This window comes from Echiichthys vipera (genome assembly GCF_963691815.1).
Source record: "Echiichthys vipera genome assembly, chromosome: 2".
In the NCBI taxonomy this organism is placed as follows: Eukaryota; Metazoa; Chordata; class Actinopteri; order Perciformes; family Trachinidae; genus Echiichthys; species Echiichthys vipera.
The window spans coordinates 15,990,692-16,002,269 of NC_139827.1; the positions used below are offsets into that span (position 1 = coordinate 15,990,692).

The following is an 11,578-nucleotide window of genomic DNA, read 5'->3' on the forward strand; positions in this document are numbered from 1 at the left end:
ATAAATGTTATTTTGCAATATATCATAGCAATAGTTATCATGATAATCATGATACAGATCGCAAACAGACATTTCTTAATCAAAGATGAATGCAGCTGTTTACAAAGTGCCGACATATTGCAATCATCCGTAGAAAACTCCTTCATCTCATTGAAATTAACCTAAAGATATTTGTGATTATTAGTGAGAAGCAGTAAAACGCTAAACCTACACGTGGTGGTGGATCCATGATAGTTTGGGCTGAAGTGATCGAGGATGGTGCATTTTATTTCATCCCCCGCTCCTCCCCCTGCACAATTTCCCTCAGCTCTCCAAGTGGCCTCCTTGTGATGTGTGCTATCACGTAATACCAAGGGCTGGGGAGAAGTGAAGGAGGGCATGTTGATCAACTAATGACACGCAGCTCTACTGTCATTACAAACTTTGCGCATTGTCACTGCTGTAGCTTTCAAAGTGGTCAAAGTGTAAAAGGTGTCTTTCACCCACTGGCCAAGACATAAACACAGCCACTGTTGTTTGGCTTTGAACGAAATGCTAATGTCAGCATGCTAACATGGAAAATGAAAACGCTAACAAGCTGATCTAAAGTAGAAGGTCTACTGATTTTCACAAGCTTTATTTAGCATGTTAGCATACTAACATTAGATATTAACATTAAAGTAGCCTACTGAAACTGATAGAATGTCTTTTTTGTTGTTGCAAGTTTTCACAAGCCAAATATTTGAACAATTGTTGAAGTTCTTTTTTTTCAGAGAGCCCTTACATGAGAGAGTATAAAGGCAAAATATTTATGGTCGACTAATGAACAGTGAGATACAAATATTTTTTGATTCTGTTTTAATTGTGCCATGAAGGATGTTTGTCAATTTAAAAGATAATTTTGCTAGTCAAGAAAGCCAAGTAGGCTATAAGACTGTATGCACGTATTGAGAAAAGGCTACTCACCCCAAAGTTGTGCAAATGATGTCTCGCTCGAGCCACGGTGCCTCTGTGATGTACAGTAAAGGGGATATATTCTGATCATTTTCAGGTGTGCACTGGTATTTTGGGTTTCTATAGAAACTTGGTTACTGAATATACCTGCATTCAACCTCTGTCTGCCTTTCTCGGCCAAAAGACATGAAAATCTCACTTTTTACATACATTTGTACTGTCCTCTTTGGGAATACCTAAAACATTGAGATGCAGGAATACATTTATACTGTCTCCTTTAATTCTCCTCTAGACTTGAGTTCTAGATCCTCTATTGTGTAAACTGAACTACTTCGACTTTACAGAGATTCAAGTTTGGAGTTGTTGATACAGTTTATAAACAGCTATCAGTGACCTAATTCTTGTTCTCTATTATCCAGTTTCTCTTTTCTTCCATCTTCTGCAGATGTGGCTGCCGCAAAGCTTTCCCACACTTTTGAGTCTGCTTCTTTTTGCATGACAGAGAACAAGCGTTTACTAAACTAGTTTTTAGGCCACTTAAAAGGGCCTCAAAACAATAGACCAGTTTGTCGAATGTGTTTTCCTCTGCATTTAATCTAAGATAGTATTTGGTCTTTATCTCTCCTAGTAACAAAACAATAAAATAAGAATGAAGAAAGAAGCAATTATGTACTTCATCATCATGATGATATTTCATGACACCATTTCATTAATACTCTGGAAGCTATTGAACATCTCTGTCTGTATACAACATCTTTCTCACTAATGTTGCAGCTGGTAAAGGTAGGGCTAATTGCAACTACTTTATACACTGCCGGCTTGCGTAATACATCTTAATTTATTAGTTTATTTATATGTTGATTTAATAATAGCAAAGTGGAGTAACAATAATGTTAAATATGTATGTAGTAAAATAATGACTTCCAAAATGCAGATGTTAGAAGTATACAAAATGTAAATACTCAAGTCAAGTACCTCAAAATTATACTTAAAGGTATAAAATGAAGAAAGTATTGCTTACTGTTAGTAAACACACAGCATTTGGAGGGAGAGAGAGCGAGGGAGAGAGAGAGAGAGAGAGAGAGAGAGAGAGAGAGAGAAAGAAAGAGCAGCAATAGTCGAGCTAGCTAAATAGTGAGTGAAGAGAGCGATCACCGCTCAGTGAGCACCAAGCAACTCATTAAGTTGCAATAGCCCTGTTGTGCTTATATCAGCCATGTGGTCAAGGTAGGTGTACAAGCCACTTGAATTGAGCGGGGCATCCGTCAATCCTTTGCTTTTAAATGGTGTTCAGACTCCACTCGGTGCACCATTACTGGTAATAGTGCAGAGCCGGTATGGGACGCTGATGGGGATGGGCATGACAAAGAGGCGGTTTGGAATCAGAGGGCTGCTCACCCTACACACTGTTATTGGCTGGGGATCAGACATCCATGTAGAGCTCAAAGGCTCTTTGTCAACAACCAGAAACATCCCTGTCTACCTTGAAAAAGGTCAGTCCAGTTAGAGGTAGGGTCTCTACAGATACAAACATCACCACACACTTCATAAGTGAAGATTACGTTTGTATTAGTTTATGCCAGGGGTGTCAAACTGATCCAGTAAAGGGCCGTGTGGCTGCAGGTTTTCATTCCAACCAAGCAAAAACACACCTGACTCGACTTACTCAAATCATCTGAACTGTCTTCACACAGTTCATTTGTTGGACCAGGTGTGTTTTTGATTGGTTGGAATGAAAACCTGCAGCCACACGGCCCTTTACTGGATCAGTTTGACACCCTTGGTTTATACGTTGTTTTTTTTAGTATAATACTTATTATACTTTTAAGTGCAGTACTTGAGTGAATGAAGTAGTTATTCCATCACTGATTATAAGGCACTCATATCACACCCGGATGACACCAGATGACATGTGGGGTAATTCTGTCTTTGCTGTGTCTCTATTAATGTGCTGACACAGAAATATTTTTTACATCTGGGTTACTGAGACACAAGTCTGCTATTTATTCTCATCACGCATCCAACCAGTGCACTCCAAAAAAGGAAGTGTGTTTACTTGTTCAACTTCCTCCAATCGTTCTGTCTTCAAGAGGATGTGATACATATTAAGAAAACAGAGAGAGAGAGAGAGAGAGAGAGAGAGAGAGAGAGCAGTTCATGCTTAGGTGCTTTTTTACTCCATTCAATTTTCTTCTGGTGTCAAAGATGCAGGTTGTTAGTGGTGGACAATCACTTTGGATATACACTCTGTTATTCACTTCTCTACAACTTTGGGGTAAGTTTCAGGCTATAGGTGTTTCTAAATGCTTTATTCTCATCGTTATTTCTTTTGTGGTGGTGAACGTAACAAAGTACATTTACTCAAGTACAGTACTTTATACAGTATACCTTTGATGTACTTTTGCTTTACTTATTTTGCTTTCTTCTACTTTACACCTCTACTCCACTACATCTCAGAGCTAAATATTTAATAATACAAAATATAACGAATTAATAAATTATGATGTATTATAATCAATAAATATTAAAGACTTTATTGATCCCTCTGTGAAATTCACAAGTTACCCAGCAGTGTATAAATGAATTAGAATGAGCTCCACGTACCAGTTACAACATTAATGTGATGAATCAATAAGTATAATCCAGTTATATAACATAGCTGGATTATTATTAGGATTCCTAGATGGACCATTTGGCATAATGAGTACTTTTTGCACTTTTTTTCTGTGCTAATTAGTTTTGTACTTTTAATCACTTAAAATGAACGCAGGACTTTTACTTGTCACACAGTATTTCTACACTGTGGTATTGATACTTTTATTTAGCTAAAGGAGAAGTCAGCAATAGTTAAACTGCCATTTAATATACAGTATACATTTACTGAATATTAAAGTTACAGGTAATTTCTCTTTTTCAAGGTTAATTTTCTATTGTAATTTTCTCATCAGCTGCAATCAGCAGTTTGGTTAAAAGGGAGCGCCACCGCATGTAGCAATCACAGCACTGTTTTTCACATGCCTGCTGCACAGCTGCACTGTTGCTCCACCTCAAAGGGAATTTGTGAAATCCAACTGATTCTTGCTGTATGTTATACCTTTCTGTCTCCTGTCTAGGAAGACTTTCAGCTTCTACTTCCTCTCCCACTCTTCCTGCACCTAAACTCGATATCTATTCGAGGTCAAAGGGCTCAGTGGTTCTGGTCTGCCGAGCCCCAGAGGGCCACCGAGGGGTTCAGTTCATGTTGTTCCGAATCACAGAAAAGGTTAACAAAAAAAAATGAGGATGTTTTCTGTGTCTTGTTCTACCTCCTGTGATTTTATAATTCTGTGTTTCCATTTATCCCTTCAGTTGGACTCTCAGGACCTGCAGTCTGCTGCTGAGGAGGTTCAGTTCACTGTGAGGTTAACAGAAGGGGATCCAGTACAACTCTTATGCTGTCTGTACAAGGATCAGAATGGTCCTTACAGTGCTTTCAGTCCATATTTGGAGCTAGGGAACTTAAGAGGTATATATATATATATTTTATTTGAAAATGCATATCTTGGTAGAAATATTGCCTGTGACTGATGGTCAAACATTTTTTATATTTATTCTTGACACTGGTCTAGTAAAGAGGACAAAACAGTGAGGAGAAGTGGCCTGGGCTTTAGCTCCACAGACAATCTGTTCAGTCTTCATCAAGTAGTGATTCTACATGTGGTATAAAATAATAAACACTCCTATCCGCTTCTCTACAACCCCCAAAATACTGCTGCATGCAGGTGCTCTCTGTGGTCTCTTATTGTCCTCCGCTCTGTGGGTGTGTGTAGTGGTAGTTACATCCTGCTCTACATAAAGAAACCACACACCCACACACCTACACACACACACACCTACACACACACACACACACACACACACACACACACACACACACACACACACACACACACACACACACACACACACCACACACACACACACACACACACATACACATCAAACACACTTTGTACTGACTTCCAGTGTTGACGGTTACAGAGGGAGGTTTGGTTAGTACCTGTGGCAAACCAAGGTTGCATTAATGTAGGGTTTTCTGCCAGTTGAAATACGTCAGAGTCATGAGGCCACAAAACTATACAGTACAGAAAATTGTTTCTCTTTTTTCTCCCTTTTTGTACAGATGCTGCCCCCACTCGCTCCATGCCCTCTTTCCCTCCTCCGATCTTGTCTGTGATTCCCTCTGGTGTGGTAAAACGTGGAGACATGCTATCTTTCAGCTGCTCAGTCCCTCTTCTGTCCCAGTCTCAGCCCCAGTCTAGCCGTAACAACAAACCAGTGACCTTCCTTTTGCTGAGGGCCGCTGAGCGAACAGGGCTGACATCTGTTAACGTCCAGCCTCAGGCCAGTCGAGCATCAAACACTGAACCACAGCCAGGAGTCTTCACTGTGGGGCCAGTGAAGGGAGGAGAGGAGGGCGAGTACACTTGCCTGTACCAGGTCACCAAAAAAAGGGGATTGGTTAATTCAACTCTCAGCAACATGGTTCAAATCACTATTGCAGGTGAGGAGTTGCCACACAACCTTTGACCTCAGGGCCTGGAAACTCTGAAACAGCATCTCTGTTGATTACCTTGTTGTCATTTACTTCTTAAAAGGAATTTCATTTCATTTAAGGTAAAATTCCATTACATGGTTGAATGTCAATGGTGCCATATCACCATTTTGCATGCTGTCATAAATTGAATTTTAATCCAGGTTTAAGACACATTTTTTACAATATACTTTTAGATCTTGGTCTGTACTGGACGTCGGATCTTGAGAGACCCGTAGCAACATAAAGTTACATATGATTTAAATCTTTACTAAAGACTAAAGATTTTTTTTTTTAATTTGTGACAAAACAAGACGTTATAAAACAAGAAAACAAAATACGTACAACATATTTCCAGAACAACACTAATTATACAAACAATCTAATAATAGAAAAAATATTAAATTTACAAGAAATGGGTTTTCCAAAAAACTCAAATTTCCAGTTTACTATCAAAGAAGACAAATAGCAAATGTTCATGATTTGTGATGCTAGAACCAGTTCATTCATTAATTAATTGTTTATCAAAGTTGTTGACAATTTATTGACTAATCATTTCCCTTCTAGTTATAACACCTTATTTATCTAATCTATAAACATGATTTAATATGCAGTATAAATATAATAAGATATACATAGCAGCACCTTTTACTAATGTTTCATGGGATTTTGTTTGTTGCCAGATGTGTTGCCAGTTCCCACCCTTGTCCTCGAGCAGCAGACAGACGTGTGGCATTTGCTCTGCACTGGGTCTCCTGCTTACCCTGGTGCTGTATTCTCCCTCTACCTTACTGATAATGAACTTCCTGTTGCCACTCACCGCGCCACCTTGATCCAGCACCAGGCTACCTTCCCTGTGCCAGTCCAGAACACTCCAATGGCTTTTTACCAATGCCAGTACGATGTCCTCCTGGGAGGGAAATGGAGCAAGTCTGAGCGCAGCCTCTCTTTGGCTGTAACCAGAGGTGCAGATTTATGGTTGTACTATATGTTTAGGGTTTTATTAGAGTGTAATTTGACATTAAATCTGACTGTTTGGTTCTTTTTTTTCATCTTTCAGAAATCCCTCCTCCACCATCAGGTAAACCTGCAATAACATGTCACTACTTTAATTGTAAATCTAGTTTAACTAATGTGAATTTTGAGTGGCAGGAAGGAAAATAAAGGACTCAGACTCATACTTTTAGTGACCATATTTATATATCTCACAATAATGCCAGTGTGATGTAAACAAATAAACAAATGCTTGCAGGTTTGTCCGGCGTGGACTGGCCTCTCGTACTAGGCTCTTTCTCCGCGGTGGTGTTGTTCCTCGGCTCAGTGGCACTCGTGGTTGTGGTGGCACACAGGAAAGGTATTTCACACATCATGAATCTCTGCTTTTCCACATGATACATTCACACTGTCATGATTGTCTTCCTTTGTGAAACTTAATATTTCCTCTCTTGCTTCTCTTTTTGCTCTTCTTTAAAGTCAAAGCAGCCGCTGAGGAGAAGAAGAAAAGGTATTGTCTTTTTAGTGCTTATTGAATCACTGTGCTTATTCATGTATACCGTATCTCTGTCTTTCTAAACTTACCATGAAGTGATACAGGAAGACCCTTGAGCAACATTTAGAGACATGCTGCAATTATTACAGAGAAATACAGAGAAATGCACTTTATTATTCCCTCTCCCACGATAACAACATGCGTTTGACATAATAGGCTTTCCTCTACACAGCTCAGATTTAGAGTTATTGATCTGAATTTCACATCACTTGGTACATAAAATGCATTTTTCCATTGCATATGAATTTGTATTGTGGTATAAAATGTTACTGTTTTTTAATTGTTTCAGACAGGAAGTACAGTTATGGACTCAAGATCACGCTAAGGATCATGTTGTTGGTGAGTTTACAATCATGCTTTTAACTTGTTTATTGTCCATCCGTCCATTCAGTTTCTTTTAATTTATTTGAGGCAATGTTAATAGTACTTCCGTATATCGCATGGGAGTTAAATTATATTCTGATGGGAAACACTGCTTCACATTGTGTTGCTTGTTTGTTCTTCTCCTTTGTTTTGCAGACCTTACACTCAGGCGTACAACAAGCTTCACCTCTCAGGTAATTATTAATCAATGGCTCAATCTCCTATTGCTAACAAAAATGACTGGGTGATTTATCAACTGTGTTTAAGCCAGGGCTGCCCAACCCTGCTCCTGGAGGGCCACTGTCCTGCATGTTTTAGGTTTGCTCTGCTCCAACACACCTGAATCTAATGATGTGCTCGTTATCAAGCAGCTGAAGCTCATCACAGATTTGAAAATCATTAGACTCAAGTGTGTTAGAGCAGGGAGAAACCTAAAACATGCAGGACAGTGGCCCTCCAGGAGCAGGATTAGGCAGCCCTGGTTTAAGCAATAGCTTCCTTTTACCTTTGTACTTTCTAAAACAATCATTTGAGTTAAACAATAAGGCTGTAAGACTGAACCAGCAATGTTTTAGTCCATCTCTTTTGATACTTCCTGACTTCCCAGACTGTCAAAGCACGTCGGTTCCCACTAAAGACATAAAAATCTAGAACAGCTGGACAAGGCAGTTGGCAAACAGTGCTCAAATAGAAGTAAATAGTACATATTTTCAGCAGTGGATTAATACATATTTGGTGTTTTGAGTATTTACTGCAGCAGGATGGTGTTTGGATAGAGGCAGTACTTGTTAGTATAGGATCAATTCATTGTTGGTTTTGGTCTTTTCATGGGATTTGTTGACAATAAGAAAATAATATGACCAGACTTATACTTAAAGTTTGCAAGAGCAATATATGTTCATACTGACACAAACATAAGCCTGTTCGTCATGTACAGTTTTCTTTAGTTCACCCTTTTTCTTTTTTTTTCTGGTATTACTCCTGAATGTATGTTTCTCCTGAAGATTCACTTTGTAAACTTCCTTCATTCCTTTGCTATAAACATACACACACATGCATGCACACACAGATTCACACATGTACGCACACACTGCCAATCACCAAACACACTGTCAGCCCACACATATTCCTCATAAGTGCTATAGTGCAGAGTTTGGGTGCGCTTCTCATTAGTTACAATCATGTTCACTAATTAACTGGAAGGGCTCTCGTTAGTTGAAAGGCTCTCCAGTCTCACAGTTCTTCATGTGCACTGTTAGACAGAGATCTGTCATCGCTAGCTGATGGAAAGACTAACCAGCTATCATGAATATTTATTATCAGATGTGTCCCAGTCTTGAGAATCAGAATCAGAATCAGAAATTTTTGAATAATCCCAGGGGGAACTGTTAGCAGTGTCTTTGTCTTTACTTAAAGGTCCAACAAAAGTGGGATTTCCATGTCTTTGTTATTATAAAGCTGGTCAAAGTGCTGTAGACTGGAGACACTAGAGGTTGGCTTAAAGAGACAGGCACTAAAAAGGAGCGTTTCAGACTGAGGGTGAATACAGGCATATTCAGACAGACAGTATGAGAAAAATAACGTGCTTTGTTAACATTAAAGCATGTGAACTGGTAGAAACCCAAAATACATGCATTAACCTGAACATGGGCATAATATGGGACCTTTAAAGAGCAGTCATTTCATAAAGAATCTCAGCTTTTTGAGGGTATATTTTAGTCATGTATTGTTCTATTGCATACAGTTGCTGCACAGCAAAGAGACATTCAGTAAACAGAGATCAATTGGACGTGTATAACAATATTTATTGAGGTTTGACCCAGAAAAAGACTTGAAGACGTGATTATACTCCTATATTGAGTGTAGGCCTATATGAAGAGAGTGATGATAGGACAGCATCTCTCCAGAGACTGGATACCGGTGGTTGATAAAAACTTTAAGTTGAATATGGACATACAGGAGGGAATAGCATGGCATGGTGGTGAAGGGGAGGTGTCAAATTGGACATCTTATTTTTAACAGTTTGTGTGTGTTTTGTGTGCAGGAATGGACCAATGTGGACTCAACTACAGATACAGCTTCCAGATCTCCTTTATGGAATTCACTCTCCACATTCACAACCCCGATCCATCCGATTCATTAGAAATGTTAGTCTCTCCCTCTCTCTCTCTCTCTCTCTCTCTCTCTCTCTCTCTCTCTCTCTCTCTCTCTCTCTCTCTCTCTCTCTCTCTCTCTCTCTCTGTTTATACTTTATTTGAGTTTATCTATGTAGCATCAGTCGGAGTTACACAGCGGGAGACAGGAAGTTTTATTTACTCAGTTCCTATTTCATGTGTAGCAGTAAAACTGCACAATTTTACAGGATATAATGTTTGTTTAATCTTACATGTTACTGAGCCAGTGAATCTAATGATTTTATCATTGTTATTGAGTTTGTATCTGTTTTGTGAATAATTAACCTTATGTTTAGCTTTAAAGTTTATTCTTGACCTTGAAATAAGCAAATGACAAAAACAATCTCATCACAAAGTCATTTTAATAGCAGCTCCAGAGCTTTCCATCATACTACAGGATGAAGTTTGGCAATGGCAATAATAATAAAGTTTATTTATATGCCACTCAATTTATCAAAAACAGATTGCAAAGTGCTTTACAAGAAAGACAAAACCCACAAATGTGAGAATAAATACATTACAAATGTATAACAAACCATACATATACCGATCTACACATACACATGAGCGTGCCAAAGCGTGGTCCTTTTTGGTCTTGCACCTTGCACACAGGAGAAGTGAGCCTTCAGGGCTTTCTGCCGGAAAGGGTTCATTTTAAGACAAACCACAGTCTTTTCTGTGAGGAGTTGATTTGCATAATCCTAAGAGATTTGGCAACAAAGAGTTCTGGCAGAAAGCCATGAAGGCCAACTTTTCCCACGTGCTTACAGCTTCAGATGGAAACAGTGTCCTGCCTGAGGACCTCAGACTGTGTGCAGGTTGATAAGAGCAACTCAAACTCAAAATTATAATGTGGGGCCAGGCCAGGACATAATGATGTATCTCATGAATTTAATACATGCCATATGTGACAGTGTGTGTAGTGATTGTGAAAGAAAAGACAACTAAAAACACTTACTGAAATTACCCAGCTGTAGTTTTGCTAAAAGTTCTGCAGAGGGCACCGTTTAGATGTAATTGATGTCAAACACACACCTACAGTAGAGCACAACATAAAGACTGATTTATCAGGTTGATCTCCTTTATGATCACAAAACCGGTCCTGTGTTCAGTGGAACAATGTGACTCTGGCATTCATGAAGCTGAGTAAACTCGGTGTGTCCACAGTAATGCTGATATTTGCTCAACCTTACTTTTCACCATGTGAAGATGGAACAAGTATGAACCCTAAGCACATTGGGACTGAACCCTATAAACAGTATATATGTTGTTGTTTTAAAAAAAAAAAAGTAAGTTAATGTGTGGAGACATCAATACTGTAAGAAAGTAAAAGGACTCAGGAGGGAGTGACACCTTCCACCTGTTTGTGTGGTTTTTATGGTGGACAGTAACTCAACAGACACAGGCTGTCAATGTACACAAGCAGCAGAAAACCAACTTTGTATGAGTACTGAGTTTTATTACATTTTACTGGCCTCTCTAGCAGAACAGGGCTTTATATATGTAGCAGAAATGCACACAGGGGTATATATTTATTCGTTTCTCTTTCATACAAAAAAGACACGCAAGGACAGGAAAACCTAGATTCACAAAAACCCTATTCGGACAGGATGAATGTGGGGACGTGGGGTAAAATCATAGACTTTATAAAAAATGGACGTAGCATACTCGTCGGGGTCCGTTCTCTCAACTTGACCCAATCATACTTGCCTACGGGATTCACCATCTTGTCTGACATTGACTCCGCCTCATTTTCTCTTACCAAAAAAAAGCCATGCATGTGATGTGACGTTGGGGGGAGGAAGATACGTCGATCTGGCTGACGTATACACCCGAGGTGAAGTGAGGGGCAGGGGTTGGCTGTCACTAGCTGTCGTCCCTTATTATTCATAAACTGTCATGGAGATATGAACTAAACATACAGACTAGAATGTTTTTTTCTACCAGGCCTTAAATAGGTTTAATTATGCTGTGAAAACGGTCTGT

The 11,578-nt window shown here is 39.1% G+C and overlaps 1 protein-coding gene across 1 annotated transcript; it reads left to right on the forward strand.

Annotated features, from left to right (window-relative positions):
- Window positions 1-3,079: 3,079 nt before the first annotated feature.
- LOC310953291 (uncharacterized protein) lies at window positions 3,080-9,578 on the forward strand. Its single transcript, XM_083922266.1, has 11 exons — window positions 3,080-3,208; window positions 4,047-4,195; window positions 4,282-4,438; window positions 5,096-5,476; window positions 6,190-6,471; window positions 6,567-6,587; window positions 6,759-6,860; window positions 6,980-7,010; window positions 7,345-7,394; window positions 7,575-7,612; window positions 9,463-9,578. The coding sequence occupies exons 1-11, from the start codon at window positions 3,091-3,093 to the stop codon at window positions 9,559-9,561; spliced, it is 1,428 nt and encodes a 475-aa protein (XP_083778392.1). The 5' UTR covers window positions 3,080-3,090; the 3' UTR covers window positions 9,562-9,578.
- Window positions 9,579-11,578: the final 2,000 nt, after the last annotated feature.

What these genes read in the sequence shown, in the direction of transcription:
- LOC310953291 (XM_083922266.1), top strand. Translation starts at nt 3,091, where the DNA reads ATGCTTAGGTGCTTTTTTACTCCATTCAATTTTCTTCTGGTGTCAAAG. An exon ending in TGTTCCGAATCACAGAAAAG is followed by an intron (nt 4,196 to 4,281) that starts GTTAACAAAAAA and finishes TTATCCCTTCAG; the next exon opens with TTGGACTCTCAGGACCTGCA. An exon ending in AATCCCTCCTCCACCATCAG is followed by an intron (nt 6,588 to 6,758) that starts GTAAACCTGCAA and finishes AAATGCTTGCAG; the next exon opens with GTTTGTCCGGCGTGGACTGG.